The 22,343-nt window shown below is 34.8% G+C and overlaps 1 protein-coding gene across 18 annotated transcripts in view; it reads right to left on the reverse strand.

Moving 5' to 3' along the window:
- LOC144974815 (uncharacterized) overlaps positions 1-22,343 on the reverse strand; it is a 109,335-nt gene that overhangs the window by 49,576 nt on the left and 37,416 nt on the right. For 16 of the 18 annotated variants that reach the window (XM_078918119.1, XM_078918125.1, XM_078918114.1 and 13 more), the window contains exons 4-6: positions 19,580-19,646; positions 1,830-1,908; positions 380-475 (exon numbers count right to left, since the gene is read on the reverse strand). In XM_078918119.1, the coding sequence (XP_078774245.1) occupies positions 380-475; positions 1,830-1,908; positions 19,580-19,646 (242 nt within the window). Of the gene's footprint in view, positions 1-379; positions 476-1,829; positions 1,909-5,355; positions 5,470-19,579; positions 19,647-22,041; positions 22,232-22,343 lie in introns of those variants that run through there. The other 2 variants (XM_078918131.1, XM_078918130.1) reach the window with 2 other exon arrangements.

The raw sequence follows: 22,343 nt of genomic DNA on the forward strand, positions 1-22,343 counted from the left end.
TAATTAACTTTAAAAAATCAGAAATTCACATTACTTGTGCGGCTATGTGGTCTTGTGGTATGACACTCGCTTTCGGATCGGAAGGTCATGGGTTCGAGCCTCGCGCTCGGCGCATAGTTGAGTCCTTGGAAAAGGCTCTTTACTCACTTTCTCTCACCGTACTCAAGTGTAAAATGAGTACCTGGCCGTTAACAGCTTTGTCTTTGTCCGAAAAATTGTAATATCGCCTAACAGGCGGTATGTCCTGTCCTACATGTTAACTGTTGCTGTTGACCAGGGACCCCTTGTGAAGCGCTTTGAGCACATTTTAGTGGATATTGCGCTATATAAAGCTCAATTTTACTTGATAAGTCCTACCTACAAAAATCCAGCCTCTTACCTGCCATCCGCTCTCTGATGCCTCTTGGGTGTTGTGCACCAGCTGCTGAAGCGTTAACAGCTTCTGCTCCAGCATCTTCTCCCGGTGGAGGGCTTCCTGTTGACAAGAAAATAAAAATGAAATGTAAAAGCTCAGTGAAGCCCAATCAGTTCTTTGGGTGACAATAGTTTGGTCCAGAATAAAGATTCAGGATTCAGGACTTTTAACATTACAGCATTAGAACAAATTTTCAAACAAAATTTTTGTTTGTTTAATTACACATAATTGAAAAGGGGAGGAACAACAAGGCTGCCAATGCCGACTGATTTATCAATATAAATGGAGGACAACAACAGGGCCTGATATCTATCTTTACAAAGTAGAATACAGACAGTATTTGAAAGCCATTACTGTGGATACATGTCACAGACTTGACACTAGATTATCAGTAAAAGACAAAAAATAAAAAGAATTGATTCTTTAAAAAGTTGTTTCACAAAAGATCAAATGGGGGAAAAAATTGTGATGAAGCTGTGACCAAACACCATTTTCATGAGAGAGAAGAAAGTCATCTTGGTAGAGTATTAAATAGTTCCCATCACACCAGTTTAATACATATTTGAATCATGAATTGAGAAACAAAAAGCACAACGTGTAAATCACAGGGCGTCTCTATAAATCTCATGTGTCATGTGATCAGTGGTGTGAAATCAAATTAAAAGTTTTTGAAAATTAAAACATACGAAAAATTATATCCATATGATTTCGTAGCAATTTCGTATCAATAAATATAGGCTCAGCTTGTCATTTATTTTTTTCAAAATCTACTTTTACATAATATCTAATTTTTAAAAAGACTAACAAATAAAAACATACTTTGTCCTCACATTACATTTGAGACGTAATGGCCTTTAGTTGCAGCTTGAGATACTTATTTTCTATTCTACACATATCCCAAAAGAAGTTTTAATTCAAATGGAACGTAGGTGATTTTATTAAATTTAATTCACTGCATATCTATAAAGCTTAGTAAGATATATATAAGTATTCAGAAGATTAAAAAAACACTAAGTGCGCATCGCTTGCAACTGTTTTAGTGTTGTAACAATATATACAAGATGAGACAAACAATGTGGCCATCCAACACACTTGTTATTTTTACAACACATCTTAAACTTGCACACCTTCTAACAATAACTTGTTGGTTAACTTAGGTAACGCCCAGTAGATCTTGTTTACACTTGGAAAACAGATCTTTGTGTTGTAAATATATAAAACGGCTTTCCCTCATTCTTTCCTTCTACCCCCCCCCCCCTTCCTCTCTCCTTGCTTACCTACCCCCCGCCCCTCTCTCTCTCTCTCTCTCTCTCTCTCTCTCTCTCTCTCTCTCTCTCTCTCTCTCTCTCTCTCTCTCTCTCTCTCTCTCTCTCTCTCTCTCTCTCTCAGTCTTCAATATTAGTGAAAGACCAACCTGTAGATATTGTGCCAGCTGGTAGAGGTCTTGGGTCTGCAGGGACAAGCCGGGCTGGTTCTCACCGCCCAGGTAGGAACTGTGGGGAAAAAGATGGGAGGTTGGGATTAGAGGTGATGATTGAGCCCCTTGTGTTTTGGGATGTTGAAGAGAGAAAATACATTTTTAAAAAGTTATGCGGAAGGAAGTGTGCGTGTGTGTGTGTGTGTGTGTGTGTGTGTGTGTGTGAGTGCGTGTGTTGTGGGTGGGGGGGGGGGGGGGGGGGGGGGGGGGGGGGGAGATGAGCGGGAGAATAGATTATGCTGACACCCAGTGTTGGTGATGACGACGACGACGACGACGATGATGCCAGTTGGGTTTTTTTTTTTTTTTTAAATAATATAATTCTTGATCCTTATTAGAGAGAGAGAGAGAGAGAGAGAGAGAGAGAGAGAGAGAGAGAGAGGGCGAGAGAGAGAGAGAGAGAGGGGGGGGAGAGAGAGAGAGAGAGAGAGAGAGGGAGAGAGAGAGAGAGAGGGAGAGAGAGAGAGAGAGAAATAAAAACAGGATTGATGCATTCTGATTTCAGGACTATAATGATTATTTATTTTATATGTTACTGCTCAAACCTGGCTATTCCGTTAACACCCCCCCCCCCCCCCCCCGTACTTTAAAACAAACGAGCACTCGTGTAATGTTATCCCTTTATTATTATAATTGTTAGAATAATTTGTTCAGAGATGTTATGACTATTGGCCAATGCCTAAAATAAACATATGAATTTGAATTTGAATTTGTAATTCTCAATCGATACAGCCAGTCGAGTAATAAAGTGATGAAGAGTTGACAATATAAATTATGAAACAAAATAAAATATCTTAATAAATAGATTGACAAATAAAAATATATCAACAAAAAAAATAAATTTAATTAAGCAATTAATTAATTGATCAAATTGAATGAAATAAATAATTAATTAATAATAAATCACACTGTATTGATTACATAAATAAAATACATAATTAAAGGATATACAAATAAATGGATAAATGCATAAATAAATAAATGAATGAATAAATAAATTAATTAATTAAACAATAAATAATAAATAAAGGCTTACACTATGATTTGGCGTTGTATTGTTTTTGTTTTGTTGGGGGGGGGGGATGTTTTTCCCCTCGTTTTTGTTTTGTTTTTGTTTTTATTTTGTTTGTTTGTTTTTTTTTTTGTTTTTAGAAAAATGTGATGATGGGTAAAAATGGACAAAATTAGTTAGACAGAGACGGAGACAGAGATCTCATTTCCATTAAGAGCGTTAGAGAGGCAAGTGTTCAGACAGGGCACATGAAACAATATTTGAAATGAAATGAAATTCTACGCAAAATGGATGTCCATTTGAGTAATCGGATAATCCAAGCACAGACTGGAATGCATTATAGAGAGGAAATGAGAAGTATGACATATAAAGAGGACTAGAAAATAGAACAAGGAGAATAGAATCTTGTGGAGAATAGAATAGCAGTATTATGGAAAATGAAATTATGATAGTGAGAGAGCTTAGGAAGATCAGTGGATGGGTTGGTGGATGGGTGGATGGATAGGTGGATGGATAAATCGATGATGAAATGACTGGCCGAATGGATGAATGAAAGGATGGATGAATGAATGGATGGGTGGATGGGGAATAAATCACTCGCCGAATGAAAGGATGAATGAATGAATAAATGAATGACTGAATGAATGAATGATGGATTGATAGATGGATGGATGGATTGATGGATGGGTGGATGAATGGATGAACAAATATGACAATAATAAAATTAAAAAACAAAAAACAAAACAGAAGCCCCTGCTAAAAAAAACTCCACTTAGAAAGAAATAGAAACACTCAAATTTATGGGAACTGTCTAAATTACCATTCATTAAATTAAAACGTAACGTGTGAAACGGAACACGCACTTACTGCTACCAGCTACCCCATTGTGAAAAAGAAAAAGAAAAAGAAAGAAAAAGAAGAAGACGAAAAGAAAAGAAAAAGGAAATAGGGGAAAAGGGAATGAAGTGGGAGATAATGATAACAAACAAGAATTTCACGAATCTTGCTGTGTAGGTACAGCTAAAACAATGAGAGTTATTGTTCATAATGGTGAAGACAGTACGTAAATAAGTGGTTGGAGTAGTAGGATAAACAAAAGTAATGTTTTAAAACGTGAACTTTAGCCTCTGAACTCCTCTCTCGTCATTTACAATACGTAAATGGTGTAAAAAAGAAGCCACGAGGCGCATGAACTGGTCTCATGAGGTTGTGGCATCAATATTAAGTCAAATTGAACATTTGTGAAAAAATTGTCTTTTTCACCGGTTCATCTGGAATGGATATGAAAAATAATCCAAAAGCTGACAATCGAGTCAAAATCGTGTGGGCTTCAAAAAACGACTAGTCTACTTACTGCTTTGCTGAAGGTGGCAGACTTCCAATTGTTTTCTTTGCACCTATTAACACCTATGCCATTTCAATAACAATATTTCATAATAAACTTTTTTTTCTTTGCGCCTATTAACACCTAGAATGCCATTTCAATAGCAATATTTCAAATTAAACCATTTTTTCCTTTGCACCTATTAACACCTAGATATATGCCATTTCAATAACAATATTTCATAATAAACCATCTCTGTCTACTCTGAAAAATTATATTTATTTCTTTTAGGTCAGAAAAATCCCGATTCAAATATCGATCGATTAGAATTGCACGCATCTTGTCAACAAAACCCACCAAAAAAAAAAATATTTTTGTTTTCTTGGTTTGTTTTTTGGTTTTGAATTTTTCTGTGTTTATTTTTTTGGTGGCGTTTTTTTTTGGTTTGTTTTGCATTGTGTTTATTATTATTATTATTATTATTATTATTATTATTATTATTATTATTATTATTATTATTATTATTATTATTATTATTATTATTATTATTATTATTATCATTATTATTATTATTATTATTATTATTATTATTATATTATTATTATTATTATTATTATTATTATTATTATTATTATTATTATTATTATTATTATTATTATTATTATTATTATTATTATTATTATTATTATTATTATTATTTATTTATTTATTTATTTATTTATATATTTATTTGTTTTTGTTTTTTTTAATACGGCAGTATAGTATCAGCAGCGTGGTGCTAGGCCTTATCACAAAGTTAAGCGATATTGAACATGGATAGTGACCGGAATTGGTTGTAAAAATTTGGTTTCGGTGTCGAATAAAATGTAGACTAAACGAGTACCTGGAGTGAATTCGTAATTTAACAATGCTGGCACGAAAAAGGGCTCCAAACTATACACTCAACGGAAATTTTGCTCCTCTAATAGCAGAATATGTGGAACATTGTGAAACGCTAACACTCATGTTTATAAGAAAAACACTCATTTTGAGCAACGCCCAAAAACATTCAATTTGAGCAATGTCAAAGTTAAGGATTGAAAAAAAAATTCCAACTATTATTATTATATGACAAATCAAAGTTTTACCGTTAACTATCATTTTAATCCATTTTGCTGAAGACACCTACTCCATCCACGGAAGAAAAAAATCAATAATAACAACAAATACCCCAAGCGATAATAAAATTTTCCCCCTCCAAGAACTCCACAAAATAAAACAGCATCTCAAGCTAAGGCGGAAGTCTACAAGGTAAAGTAGGTATCTCGATTCCACAGATAGTACACGCATACCACCTGTAATCATTCTGGTAGCACTAACACCAACAGATAAACAGAACGCGCGTGTGTGTGTGGGGGGGGGGGGGGGGGGGGTTCTACGTGAGTAGTGATGCAATAAATAAATAAGAAAATGCCAAAACCTCCACGACACCCGCTTCTAATAATTATTTTCTGCTTCGTCTGAAATTTCCTTTATTCGTCACGCAGGATATAATTGTGGGAGCTGTCTCAAGAGAATAATATTAAAAAATAAAAAAAAAAACACAAAAAAAAAAAAACACAGATCAAGACGTTAGCCGCAGTGTAGCTCCACAAGGAAGGCAATAAAGGTTAAATTTCATGCAAAATAGAAAAAGAACTGCGATGGCGAAAGCTAGTCTCGAGTGCGGGGTATTTCCGGGTACAATGCCTTATCCATTGGACCATCCAGCCGTCGCTCCATATATAACATGATGTAATCGCAGTCTGAGGAAGTACATTACTTTTATAATAATATTTGAACGGTACTAGCAATGGGTTGGCAGGAATCAAACGTCAAATTCCAATTCCTTTGCAAATGATCCCACTCGACGCAGACAGTACCGGTCCACAGGTCGTGGCGGTGACGGATACAATAAGAGTGCATGTGTAAAAATACAAGCAGCGACATTTATTGTCTGAAGTGGACATTTCGTTAATTATAGCCAGCTGGGTAGAATAAATAATCAAGGAAATGCGCTATATAACTTCTCATAATTATTATTTCTATTATTTTAAGTCCCAATGTTCCTGTATCATAAAATACATCCGGGGGGGGGGGGGGGGGGTATCTGGCAGCAATTTTCAAAATTGTGGGGGAGGAAAATAATCTGAGTTTGCCCAAATTACACCCACGTCTCACCAAAAATAGATAGGAAAGAAGAAAAACAAAAATATTCACAATATCTGTTTCCGATTGTATCTGAACAATAGGCAGATCTGTAATATCTTATTAACTCAGGCTACAGTCTCTATTTCCACATGATTCCGTCTTCTCCTTGAAGATGTGTGTGTGTGTGTGTGTGTGTGTGTGTGTGTGTGTGTGTGTGTGTGTGTATGAGTGTATGTGTGTGTGTCTAATGCTATAGTGATACATCGTGATTACAGACAGAGCATCTGTCTGGAAGTTGCAACCCTTCTAGCAACGGTTGGTGCCTTACATAAGGTCGGATATAGCATGCTATAATATAGGAGACACTCCTGAGTTTCATTCATTTATTATCATCGAATCATTGCTATCATCTTCCACGAGGCTATTTTTAAACAGAAATGTTTATAAGTCCTGTTCCTGTCGTTAAATGGGCCTTCTTTGGACACATTAATAACAGCAGCAACAGCAAAAACAATGACAACAACAATACTAATAATAATAATAATAATAATAATAATAATAATAATAATAATAATAATAATAATAATAATAATAATAATAATAATAATAATAAATATAATAATAATAATAATAATAATAATAATAATAATTGGGGTAGTTGCACACATATGTAATGGCTTGTGATCGTATAGTGGTGTTTTTGATAGATGGTAGTATTATCCTTTGCGTTGTGTTGTAGATATTAATAATGACGAAAGAGTTCAAGGGCCGATGATGATAACTGAATGTACAACATCAAGACATTCAAACATAAGTCCAGATTCCAAGTTTAATTTCTTACAGCTTTATTTGTTGTGATAAATTCCAAATCCAAATCAAATAGCATGGTCATAATTCAATCAGTTTCATAAATTCCAAATCCGTAAAATCAGTCCACATGTAAAGTCAATTTTGCCTAAGTAACCATTTTCAATATTCGTGGAATATTTCTAAGTCCGTAAAAGCAAATAAATGATGGTGAGCACAAAAGGTTTAATGTGTGCAGCTCATGGTCAAGTTGAATGCAGAATCAAAAGGTAGAATGATCCCCGTTTGATCAGACACACTGTTTTATATCCTATTGTAAACTGTCCCACAATTCCTTTCACCAAAGGTCAGTTTTACGCCTAAATAATCAAATGTCGTACGCCTAAATAATCCGTACGCCCAAATAACAAATACGCTACGCCCAAATAATATCGTACGCCTAAATGATGAATACCAACTATAACTTAATGCTTTTATCCCCAAATACCAAGTAACACCGATCAAAGAAAGTAATTTTCTAGTATTCAATATAATGACCAGATATACAAAATTCATGAACTCATTAAACCCACTTGCTGTAAGCTAACTCTCTTACATACGCCCCTTGCTTAGAATTTAAATTGAGTAAAAAAACAATTTCAATTTAAAAAAAAAATCAGTAAGAGATCAATCTATAAGCAACGTCTAATTAGAATTAGATAATAAAATGTAAGAAATAGTTTATCAAAATGACAACACTTATACCAGTTAAATATTTTAAAAAGTTTTAATTTGAGATAAATCAACATCAAAGTTGATTACAACATCTATGTATATATCGATTATAGTTTTTAAAGTATTACAACATCGATAATAAGATAATGATCAATTAAAAGTGATTAAAATTTAAATTTACCAACACCAAAGATGATTGAAATTTAGATATATAAATATCGATTATACTTTTTAAGGTATTACAACATCGACCGTAAAATATCAATTAATTAAAAGTTCAAAGAAAAATTATCTTTTCATCTTAAATTCCATCTTCATAGCAATACAAGTGTTAATTCCCGTCATATTTCATCATATATCCATATTCTTGCTTGAAAAAGAATGGTTCAATTTCCATTTGTGATATACTCACGTTGTCTTATTCAATCTCAAATTCAACTCTATACGACATGGGTGATAATCTCAGCTTCCATGTATGTCTACTCATTTACTGACATATCAAAACCAGTACCTTGTATATTCCCTTATATTGTATGTTTCCATTTAAACAACATTATTACATTAATTCCTACTTATAATATGTGGTACAAATAATGTATTATAGACATCTAGATCCATATACGAAGAATTATATTTCAATTAGTAATAAAAAAGATTTAAAAATAAATCATAATAATAGCATTATCATCATTTTAAAATTCAAGTTGAAGTTATTATCATTCATTGTTCATTGTTGGTGTTTCAATTTTTTAAAGCTTTTTAAGTCATCAGGGTGTAGTTTACAACTACATTGATATCAAATTGTTCTTTGTGGTCATCCATCAGAGGTCACATTTCTCAGTAATCCGTTCGTTTTGAGAATGGTCATCCTGTAAAAATTGTCAGTAATTGTTAATTAAGTCATTGTCTCCATTTGGAATGAGTTTTCATGTCATGAAAAAAATATATCAACTAGAAGAGTTGAGGTGTTTGTATCTAGTCTACGTGTTGCATTGTTGTGTGTGTTGTGGTCACTGAATAGCCCAAGTGTCATAAATTCACTTTATTTATTGTTAATTAATTAAAAACTTTTTCCTCTGTAAATGTCTTAGAATTATCACAATAATGTCTTCACATTCAAATATTTAGCGTTGAATAAATAATCAAACAATAGTCTGTCCGGCTTGTTCACATCACATATTTAGTGTTTGTAAATAATCGGTCATTAGTCTGTCCGACTTATTCATATTTAGTACAGTGTAAATAACTAAATAAGTAAAATCTAACATAGTATGTGATTGTGGGCTGTTACTAAAGTGACCAACTTTTGCAATTAGTGTGTTGTATTTGTTCGAGTCTTTTGAATTTGGGACGAAAAAAGACTCTACAGGTAGCAAACGTATGCTTAACCTGTTGGGTTGTTTCTTGGTCTTGTGACGTCGCTGTAATCAATTCATCTCCGGCATCTGGGTCGATTCTCCTCGTTGATATTTGTGGTTGTCTTGTGTATACGTTGAGTCTCATTGTAGATGAAATTGTAAAAATTCAAGATTAACTGTGTGCGAGATCTTGAATTAAATGAAGTTTGACTTATCCAGCAAGTCAAAAGAAAGTTGTGAAATCAGCCATGTGTTGACAAAGAGTTCGTGTGTAGTAGTCGACAGAGGTCGTGTGTTGTAATTGTTGTGTTTGTTAATCGAGTTTCGATGAGGTGGCATGTGAGTACACACCAGGTAGATGATGTAATCTTGCAGAGTTCCGGTGGGTGATGTGAGTCCACACACCAGGTAGATGATGTAACAATAACGTAGTCTAGTAGTGTATGTAGTAGGGTCGAATAAGGTCAACAATATTTTCGTTATTTGAACGCAGGTTGTTGAATATCATATGATAATGAATCCAAGGAAATCGCTCATGTGGCGTTTTGCGATACTTTTTCCTGCATTGTCTTATATACATATATAGCCTTTATCTTTTACAATGATACTAAGACAGGCGTTATTATAATATTCAATGTTTATAAGTTGTAGATATGGGTGCTGCACACTTGTATATTGACATAAGTTTAAATTTGAATACGCTCACCACTGCATATGAAGGAAGTAGTATTGTTCACAATTGGACATCATTTTTGTAAAAACAATCGTATCTTGAACGTTTATGTAATTATTGACGTCGTACATTGTTGGGTATTGTTGTTGTAGAAGTAAATACAAGTAATCCAATTGTTCAATAAAGAATGTAAATATAAAAAGGTTCATGGAAGAAATCTGTGTTGATACAGATATTATTTTATGAATTCTGTCAAGTTTGTATAAGTTGAAAGGTACGATGTAATTGAGGTTGCTGTGTAGTTTGTAGTCTGTAGATTGTGTTGATTCTGGACGTATCAATGGCGTAGTGGTTGTCGAGATTGTTACTCCATTTCAAGGTATTCGTGGATAGACCAAAGGGATTAGGACATTTCCCGACCTCTGTTGTGGTTTTGTTTGAGTTGGCTCTGTCGTTGTCATCAGCGTTTCCGTTATGACTGATGGTTGCAAGTGTCTTCTTTCGTGATGTGTATAGCATGTTTTAGTGCAAACACTACTTCTGTATTTGATTATCTCGAATTATTCCCCTTAGAAAATTCCCTAATTTAATAAACAATGATTTTGTTATTTTATCATTATTATATGTGTAGCACTTCCTACCATTTCAATTGATGGCTGACTGATTACATACTTAAGATTTGACAATTGAACGTAACTTCTTCTTCAACTCAGTTTCACATTTTATTATATTAATGTTAAATTCAAACCACGCAGTAAATATTAATTAGAATTACAACAGCAAATCGATAGGAGAAAAATATGATAATCAAAATATTCGCAGAAACGAATAAAAATTCAATGTTTCGCGCCTTTGCCTTCGGCTTATAAAAATATTCATATAACTCATTGCGACGTTATCTCGCGCCTCTTAATATAGCATTGATAATTGTGTGCGCTTTAACCACGCGCATCGTATTTATAAAAATTCTCCGCCTTCTGCATCATTTCATAATGTTAAACCATGCGCTTTAATCAAACGCAAAATAAAATATTCCCGAACGCCTCATTCCTGCGTCTCGTAATTTAAACCGTGTGCACTTTAATTACCGCGTCTTACATCACTGCGCTTATTTACCCAATATGCATTTACAGCATTTTACCATATGGGTTACTTATAATTCGCTGATTCTTAACAAGTTAACCACTTGTGTCACAAATATTATCAGCTCACATGACATGATAATGCATTTTCAATATTTTGTTATTCTTCCGTAATAACATTTTAACTCCAATTAAAAGACATCTGTCTTTCATAATAATTAATACTCCGTCATTTTATTTGTATTATCTGCTTTTAATTCTCCGACTTTAAACAAAAAGTCGTTATTCCGTTATTATGAGAATATATCTCCTTTTAAAAATCACGATGAAACGCGTTTCAAAACAAAACAAAACAACAAACGATTGACTCATATTCCGCATAAATCATTTCAACTTAATTTTCGGTGATAAATCAAAATGTCTTATGTAATCTATAATAACGCCATGTCTCATTACCAATATATAATTAGCTCTGTTGTCGATTACTTGGCTGCATTAACCACACATTTATTACCAAGAAAACAAACAGATACAGTATAAAACTTTTCTCTTTGTCATGAACCCATGAATCTCAAAGAGTCAATATCAACTTACCAATTCATCCCTACCGACGGGAGAAAAATATAATCAATGATGTTGTAATATAACAATAAATACCATAAGACATTTTTCAATTATCAAAACTTCTAATTGACGTGTTGTTATTGCCATCGTCTTCTTGAGTCATTTTGACAGAAAATAAAACGTAACAACATTAAATAATGGACCAACTGTTTATGTAATTCCAACAGTAACATACAAAAATTGAAATAAAAATCGACACATCTTTGTTACTGATATTAACAAAACATTGCCATTAACGGTACAAATTAATATTCGAAGATCTATTCCGAAACGCTTGATTGTAAGTAAACGCATTTTCATTTATTTTAAAAAATAAAACGCACTAAAATATTCATTTAAATACTGCAATTTTATTTTCATCTCTCCCTCTCTTCTTTTTAATTAAATAAAATACGTATAGCATCAATGCATTATTATTATTATTATTATTATTATTATTATTATTATTATTATTATTATTATTATTATTATTATTATTATTATTATTATTATTATTATTATTATTATTATTATTTTGCCGTTCTATAATATATTGTTTTCACTTTTTGAATATAATATATTGCCCTATATATCTATATTTTTTTTAAATGTCCTTTTCTATCTGTGACTCTTAATTTAAATATTATTTAGTATATTTATTTATTTTTTTAAATATCGTCTTTTGTCAGAATTTTAGGAATCATCTATAATTTCAATATTTTTTTTCATATTTCAATACAAAATAATTCCACTGCTTCACCTTCAAAATTGATATTCATTTCTTTCCCAAATAAAACTATTTTCCTATCTGTTCACAATTTTCACTTCAAAATTCGAGTCTCACAAAAACTTTAATAGATGTTAACACCGCAACAATATACATTTCTTGTGTATCCATGGTTCGGAATAATAACATCTTTACATCCTGGTATCACGCCACCAAATAACATATATAAGAATCCTGAGTCACGACACCAAATAAGATGCATAATGTGGGTAGTTGCACACATATGTAATGGCTTGTGATCGTATAGTGGTGTTTTTGATAGATGGTAGTATTATCCTTTGCGTTGTGTTGTAGATATTAATAATGACGAAAGAGTTCAAGGGCCGATGATGATAACTGAATGTACAACATCAAGACATTCAAACATAAGTCCAGATTCCAAGTTTAATTTCTTACAGCTTTATTTGTTGTGATAAATTCCAAATCCAAATCAAATAGCATGGTCATAATTCAATCAGTTTCATAAATTCCAAATCCGTAAAATCAGTCCACATGTAAAGTCAATTTTGCCTAAGTAACCATTTTCAATATTCGTGGAATATTTCTAAGTCCGTAAAAGCAAATAAATGATGGTGAGCACAAAAGGTTTAATGTGTGCAGCTCATGGTCAAGTTGAATGCAGAATCAAAAGGTAGAATGATCCCCGTTTGATCAGACACACTGTTTTATATCCTATTGTAAACTGTCCCACAATTCCTTTCACCAAAGGTCAGTTTTACGCCTAAATAATCAAATGTCGTACGCCTAAATAATCCGTACGCCCAAATAACAAATACGCTACGCCCAAATAATATCGTACGCCTAAATGATGAATACCAACTATAACTTAATGCTTTTATCCCCAAATACCAAGTAACACCGATCAAAGAAAGTAATTTTCTAGTATTCAATATAATGACCAGATATACAAAATTCATGAACTCATTAAACCCACTTGCTGTAAGCTAACTCTCTTACAATAATAATAATAATAATAATAATAATAATAATAATAATAATAATAATAATAATAATAATAATAATAATAATAATAATAATTTAAGACCTGGTTAAGACCTCACATACACTAATATACAGGCTGGTGCACCACTGATAAATTATAACCACAAAGGTTACATACGGTTCCAATAACTTTAGTCCCGTCAACACCGATGTTACCAAAGATAGACCATCAAACACGTTTTGCTTTGCTGACATTTAAACATTTACCATAACATTTCTCGCATAGGGCCGTGTGTAGATTTTTTTCAACACATCAAAATCTAAGGGGAAGGAAAATAACACCAGCTAGCCTGAGCATATAAATATATGTGGTGAAAAAATATCAGTGCAATTGGGTTCATGCTAATCAACAGATCTCAAACATGCCATAAGCATTATGACCTGACTGCACTTCCTTGATTCTGCTTGGTCTTGTTGATTATGTGTTGATTTGATATATTTTGATTTGGTCATTTGTTTCTGTTTTTTTTTTCTCTTTTGTTTCTTTTTTTTATTTTTTTTTTTATTAAATAGTAGCGTTAAATAAACTTGTGACACTTTAAGGTCATTTATATAATCACCTGAAAGAGGGGGGGGGGGAGTCTTGTTGGAGTTCTATAGAATGTCAATGAAAAAAGTATAGCAAACGAGAACTAGTTCGTTCTGATTTTGTTCTTTTTAATCAGTAACAAAGGAATGTTCAAAGAACAATTCATCCTTGTGACTAGTAAAGACTAATTTTAAAAAGTTCCTCCATCACGAACAAAGCATCCTCGCCAAATTGTCACGATAAAGTAGAAATGACCAGCGATAAGCATTAAAAAGAGAAGTGATTTACACAAGATATCTATTTTTTTCTTTTTTTTAATAAATCGAATGACTACTTCCATATTGGCAAAGAATCACAGCAACGACATGAGGTCTATTAATAAAGTTTAAAATACAACCTACCACACCACAGAATAAAAAGTCGAAAATTGAGTAACAAAAGCAGTGGTAGTTCCAGCCCTTTATAAGTGCTCCGGTAAAAAGAGATAAAAAGAAAAACAAGAGGCAATAAAAATAAATAAATAAATAAAATAAAAATACAAAAATAAAACTAACCCGGGAGTTATGCATAGCCAGGGGGAAATAGATATAATGTCAACAAATATATTTGAAAGACAAGTTGTTGTTTTCTTAACCAAATTTTCTTTAAATATAGCAGTACAGTCGGTATCACGAACCTCTACACCGCTCAACACCAATAATATCAGATGCACATTAAAAATCTAATTTCACAATTTAATTAATTTTTTTAAAAGTAAAGACTCCAATTAGAGGTTTTAAACACAACCTGCCTCACAAAAATGCCCAAGAACCAACACGAAATTAAACGACAAAAGCATCGCACACGATACTATTTAATATTATAAGCATCGGTTAGTTTAGTTTCAACGAGCGCTCCACTTACCAGCCAGCTCACCAACCCCCTTCCAAACCTAGGTACGTACCTTGATCATTAGTCTACTTACACATGGCTTTTGACCTCGTGCTAATGCTAATATTTAAAGCATAAATCCGCTCACCATAATCATGGTCAGGATTCCATGACCACGGGTGGTTTAATTGCGGTGAACAGAGCACGAATTGGCTCGTTTGTCTTTAAAACATCCGACTCGTATCATCATTACATCATCATCATAATCATTATCATCGTGGTGGTCATCAACATCATCATCATCATTGATAATAATCCATGACGACGAGTTGTTATCTAATTATCAGCATGTGTTATTTAATCTATTAGTCCGCCAAGGATCAAGGGGATGAGGGAAGCCTCAGTTTGTATAATATTGTCGTCATTAAAGTAAACCTGAACCCAATCTCCACTCTACTTACAGTGCACTTATTGAAAGTGCAATGTATGAGATGCAAGAAAACACCTGGCCGATTCTACAGGTGGTTAAAATGTATGAGACCACTAAGACTACACGGCTATGCTGTCTTGCGGTATGACACTCGCTTTCGGATCGGGAGGTCCCAGGTTCGAGCCTCGCTCGGCACATAGTTGAGTCCTTGCAAAAGTCTCTTTACTAACATGCTCTCACCGTACTCAGGTGTAAAATGAGTACCTGGCGGTAAGTAACAGCGTTGTCTCTGTCGGAAAAAATTGTAATTTCGCCTAACAGGCCTCATGCCTCGTTCTACTTGTTACGTGTTGTTGTTGATCAGAGACCATTTGAAAAGCGCTTTGAGCACGTTTAGTGGAGATTGCGCTATATAAAAGCTCAATTATTAAAACCACAACTCTAAGAAAAGTGATGAATCAGATTTTAACTTACGCAACGTTATCGGGAGATTGGTGGGGGTGTCTGAAAACAGCAATCGAAGTTAATAATATATAATATTAAATAAATAAGTAAATAAATACACTTTTAAAAAATTTTGGCCAAAAACTCGTCCTTCAAATATGGATCCATTAAAATGACCCTCATCTAAATAAATTAAAGATATCAATTCAATAACTGATTTTATTAATTCATTAAAAGAATCACTTTACGAAAAGAAAAAAAAACGAATTCACAGACTCCCCCCCCCCCTCTCTCTCTCTCTCTCTCTCTCTCTCTCTCTCTCTCTCCCTCTGTGTGTGTGTGTGTGTGTTTGTGTGTGTATGTATGTGTGTGTGTCATAATTTCTCACCCCCCCCCCCCAACAAAAAAAAAAACAAACTGATGCAACACATATTAAACAATTTTCCACTGTTACATTATAATGAAATGTTTCTGCTTGAATCTCGATGGAAGAAAATAACAATAAGTATTGAATTGTAAGCTTCAATTTATTAGACGAAAACAGATACTGTGGACGTTTCGGGGTACCCCCTTTATCAGCAAAACATGATGAAAGGATGAATGAAACACTACAGACGAAGGAGATGAGATGTGATAGTGGCGTTGGTGAAACATTCACAGTCCACAGTATCCGTCTTTGTCTAATAAACTGAAGCCTACAATCCAATACTTATCGTTATTTTTTCCACTGTTACATTATATGACGTGAGATGGGAAAATACATAAAGGGGATCGTGCGCGCGCACGCACACGCACACACACACACACACACACACACACACACACAAAACAAAACAAAAACATGCATAATCATTAGGTGGCCAATCATTTCAACTTCATAGCTCTAGAGCAGAGGTCTGATAGTTTTTGTTAAGATGAAGGTCATTTTAATGGATCGATATTTAAACGACGAGTTTACTGGTTAAAATCTTTTTTTTTAAATGTATTTGGGGGGGGGGGGGTGTTTGTTTTTTGTTTTTTTTTCTTGTGGTTTTTTTTTTCTGAGAGCGGGCAGACTTGTCTCTACCTTTCCAGCATGTGCTCCTCGGCAAACTGATGGCACAGATTGCCCAAAATACAACCCATGATCAGAGGGCAGAAGCAGCAACAGGAGGTATTGATGGAGGTAGGGGTGACGTCATACGCTGGTAATCAACATGTCGTGGGGATCGGTCATCACAATATTATTAATAAAAGGGTTCATCCTTCATCGGTAGGACTCGGCTCTGGCACTGAACATTTATCATCTAGGATGACTGTATTATATTTATTGTTTACGCCGCACTAAAAGGGTGTAACAGTTCCGCTCACGCAGCCCTTTGATGTTGTTTTTAAATGGATAGAGGAGAGTGATATGTTCATACTAAATTCTCCAAAATAGATTATAAAGGATAAGTAAAGCAACTTGCCAACCAACCTCGAACATTTGAAAAGATAAATCATATCTATTTCCCGAATAATTATGCTAATTTTCTCATGCTAAATTCCAAAGACAATCATCTGCCTGGCCATTAATATTTTCATCTAGGTGGAGTCGATATTTAATGACCTTCAATTATTATACTTTTATTCTTTTCCCCCCTTTTTCTTACAAGCTCTGACTTTTTGTATTTATCACATTTTAGCCAGCATTCCCATATTATCATATTTTGGACCTCAAGGCGTATTAAAATATGAGAAATCATACTGGTTGGCAAGCCTGGTAAAGGTTATACTTAGTTCGGGGTGTTGGTTACGATTGTTTGGCGGCCAAATAGTGAGCATTTCACTTCAACGCATAGCACCAATGTCTAGATTATATAGTGTATTAGTATTAGCACTTTTTAAAAATCTTAGAGCAACGTTGTGTAAATGACATTTGTCATTCTTCTTTGAAACGCATAAAAGTCATTCCAGATTTGGGTTCGATCGACGTATTTGCCAGCCATACTCCTTGTTTGACGCCTCCAATGAATCCACGTTGCACTCACGTTCTATATATTAATACTACTTCCTTCTTCGAGGGTGAGAATTGGATTGATGTCAATGAGTGTCGGCCACTTGACAATCTCACACATGAGCTGTCGGTGTGTTTGCGTGTGACACGTACCATGTTTGTGTGAGTAAACAATTTATACTTAAGAGCCAAACTCGTTGAGGAAACAGTCTCAAAGAAAAAAACATAAATAACCACTTAATCTGTCACCACTCATTCCGTAATATGGAAAGCAATACGAATTCCCACAGAAATATTTTAACACATTACAAACGTCCGCACAATACATAGCATAATTATTTATCCCATTGCTTTTCTACACAACAGACAAGCACGGGTTCACCAAAAAGTAAATAACTGGGGTATTGGGCAATTACTACTACGACCGTGCTGCCTACAATACTATTATAAAATAAGCAATCAAGATCCTGGTGGCACCATCAGACCTAATTACAGACACACAGTAATTAATGAGCAAAACAGTGGAACGAGCTAAACCTTTCATATCCGTTTAACAACAGAAATAGTATACTCAAGCAATTTTTTTTTTTTACTCCACCACATGAAATTCTATCTTAGTTAAAACGGTTAGGTCAGCGCTGCCGCGTACAGACAAAACATCTATTTCTTGTTGTGGACAGAAAATGTTTACCTCATAAATCTTTAGATAAAAGAAACGTTATGTTGTCAAAAAGTATTGAAACTGATACATAAAAGCAACAGGTGGTTTAACAAAGAAAAAAATACCCCCCCCCCCCCCACCCCCGACAAAGGTACTGTTGACGGTTTCCATTTAAGCGAGGGATCCCATCCAGGACTTTACCAAATTAAGTCCCATTCCAGGACAGGGAGCAATGTGAAGGAGACAACAAAAACAAGAACACCAACAACAAAAGCTATCGAGGGATAGTTGACATAGAAGAGTAACCGACCTGCCACTTCTAAAAATATGTATACTGTATTTCAATGTTTTTAAATTCAAAAATCCGAAGATGAACAAAAAAAACAAACAACCAACAAACAAAAAAACGAAAGAATAAACTAAAAATATATGATTTCCAGCCTAATTTGTAAGAATTGCCATTTTATAATGCATTAATCTGGATGAAGTGCAGTTAAATTTAATCATAGAACCATTTCTGAGCAAAATGAGTCACATTTTCACCTAATTTTGGTTATTTCAGGCTTTAAATTTTCAGTGTGATGAAAAAATTTTAAAATCCGAAATAGGAAAATTTGCAAACACCCCCCCCCCCCCCCCAAATGATATATACCAATTAAACATTGCATTTAATGCCCTCCCCCCCCCCCCTCGCTTGAAATTTCCGATGAGAGATCAATGAGAGATCAATCAGCATTCAAATTCTTAAAGATGTAAACAGAAACACAATGAAACATCAGTCATGATCAGGATAAGATGGCTTCCAAATGGTGGCTGAAATTCATTTTATAATTTTGATGACAGGACACACAAGATACACTTGGGGCATTTCTATTGTAGTAATATGGACTGAATGCACATTTTAAAAACTATGAAGTAACGCACTCTCTCATTTATCAATAATTGTTGTTAGTTAATTTTATTTATTTATTTGTTAGTTAAAAATGTTTAAATGATTGTGGTGGTGGTGGCGGTTGTGTACAACGACGACGACGATGATGATAATGAAGACGATGATGATGATGATGATGATGATAATGATGATGATGATGGTGATGATGATTATGATGAGGATGATGATGATGATGATGATGATGATGATTATGATGATGATGATGATGATGATGATGATGATGATGATGATGATGATGATGAACGAACAACACCAAAAGTAATGAATGATGATAAAAAAAAAAAACTGCACTCACATAGGTTTGGCCTCCCTCCCATCTGGATGGTACAGAGTGATTGTGGCTATTATACATCCGTGAGTAACTGTGAGGAAAAATGGAAAGAAAAAAACCATAAAAACAAGAGCACGTTATGATTATACTGGTATAATGACGACATCCAAATTGGCAATGGACAGTCATTATGATAATTTGGAATGGAATGATAGGCCCGTGGTACAGTACAATTACAATACTTTCGGTGCTCTCTTATTTTCGTGATAAGTGTCGCATTTAATTTTGTTGGCAAGCTGTAAACAAGAACCGCTTAAGTATATAAGTCATCATTATTGAAACAGAATTAACCAAACATTTTAAATCATATTTTCTTCCATCATTTAATATGGCTATTGCTTTAAAAAAAACTGAGAGCAGGGACTTGTATAAAATAAAAATCTGAAAATATATGTATGGAACAGTTCCAGACTAAGCAGAAAGAAAAATAGAGGATTTTTATTTTCTCCTGCGTTTTTCTTTCTGCTTTGTCTGGCATTGTTTCATATACCTTTTCCGTTTTCTATCTAGTCAAACAACTGCAAACCCAATTGTTTTCCTTAAGGAGGCAGTAACCGTGCTACAATTCTGAAGACCTAAACAAAATGATTTCCAAAAGAAAACGATGTAACCTGAGTCGTATCGCGGGAACTGCTCTCTTGATGATAATGGTCAGGTCTGTAGTTTTGACCAAATAAAATAACTTTTGATCCCAAACGTATTCAGGCTTATCGTTGAACATTTTATAATTTCATTTCAATCATTTTCTTGTTCCTCTATTATTGAACAGCTAATCCACCAAATCAGTGCAGGAAGCTGCTGACTGCAACAGTATTGATTTTATATTTACAGGCATATATAATACAAGTAATAACAATCGATGGTAAGTCTTAACTGAATTGGGAAATGGGCTGAGAGAGGGGCTGAAATCAAATACAGCGACATGTTGATAAGCACACCGCCGCAAAAATTCTCAGATGTTTCCATACGACCGAAATTATCAGACTACCCGTCATTGTCATCATCTTTAAAGCGATATGGGGACTATGAAGCCTGTTTCTGTAATGTTAAACGGAGGACCAAAATGTTAGCCATCCTTTGGATATGACGCAAAGCATCTTCCACCGCTGGCAACAACGCCTAGAGAATGGGGCGTGATAATGGCAGCAAACCAGTCCCCGGTGTCCGCGGGAGACTATTACAACTGGTTGGCTTAATAAGATCGAGAGAGGGAATGGGGATACCCCTCTCAAGCGCATAATGGACGGTGTCCCTATTTCGATCTGAAATGTCCAGGCAACCCCTGTACTTTAGCATCCCTGACTTCGGACAGGGCTGCGCATGCGAGATGGAAGTCTGATTGGACGAATTCAATCCCTCGAAGGGGGGGGGGGGGGGGGGGGGGGGGGGGGGGGGGGGGGCAAAGGCTCCTCGAAACTGGGAGAGTTGCTATGTTTCTGTACCACTAAGAGGAGACACTGGGTGGCAGCGAGTCGACTTCGGTCGAGAACCTGCCTCACGGCATCGATTTTCCTGTCCAACATGTACCCGTTGCGGTCAAGAGCCCGAAACCACAGAGCATCTAGTTGAGCGTTGCGTTTTGAAGAAGCTTCCGGGCGGGTTCGCGATCGTGCATGATTGCGGCGATGAGTTTGCAACTAGGACTTCATATATATAGATGTCGCTGGTTTGCAAACTCAAACATATGATTTTTAAGAGAGATGATTTACTGCGATAAACGTCAATCTACATGAAGCTCGCCAGTTGTGGATAGTATGGAATACAGAGAGAAAAAGTATTAGCTTGGTTGAGAAGCTCATGCTAGGAGTGAACGATCAAGTACAAAGTCATTCAGTATTCACATGTTAAGGTATCAAACACAGGTTTAGTACTCTTCACCAAAACCTGACTCCTATTTAATTTACGCACTCATCAAGGCTGATACAATTAGGATACGACATTTATCTACACACACACACACACACACACACACGTACAAAGATGAACACACACACACACACACACACACACAAACACACAAAAAACTACCACCCAAACAGGCAATGATCTTATTAAGGATTTGTCAAATTGTATTGATGCTATGCGTTTAGCTAAAATAATCATAACATCCGCCAGCCGGATAAAACGTATCAACACACAAAACTATTGACAGACTTAAGTGAGTACTGATCAATAAAATGGCTGTCTAAAAACAACAAAGAGCTGAATGACGTCAATTTCGTTCTTTATATACATTTACACCATTGGTAAATTGATAACCAACACCGAACTCGAAAATAAAAATAATGATGAAGAGATATCGAAAGTCGAATCAACCCGTTTTAATATTCACTGATACATTAACTCCGACAAAGAAAAGGTAATCCATGAACAGTAACATCGAAAGAAAATAAAAATATAGGTTATCGCCCTTACACCACTCCTACCTTGAGAGACGTAACAATGGCAAGTGTAACATTGATTAACATCCACTTCCCGACAACTGTTTTGAGGAATGCAAACCACGCACCACTTACTTAGGCCGCTCGACAGAAACAAGCAGGTCTTTGTATGATAATATACTGAACCCTAACATGTTATATACTACAATACAGATGTCGCTGGCTAAACAACAACAGAACAGCACGACACGATGATGTAATTTTCACGTTCCGCATACATGCTTTCTTTGACAAAGTAGATACAACACATGAGAGGGCGGAGAGGCGGGGGGAGGGGGGGGGGAGTA

The sequence above is a fragment of the Berghia stephanieae genome, chromosome 6 (assembly GCF_034508935.2).
Source record: "Berghia stephanieae isolate SIO BIC M18660-M18661 chromosome 6, UCSD_Bste_1.3, whole genome shotgun sequence".
NCBI classification, from domain to species: domain Eukaryota; kingdom Metazoa; phylum Mollusca; class Gastropoda; order Nudibranchia; family Aeolidiidae; genus Berghia; species Berghia stephanieae.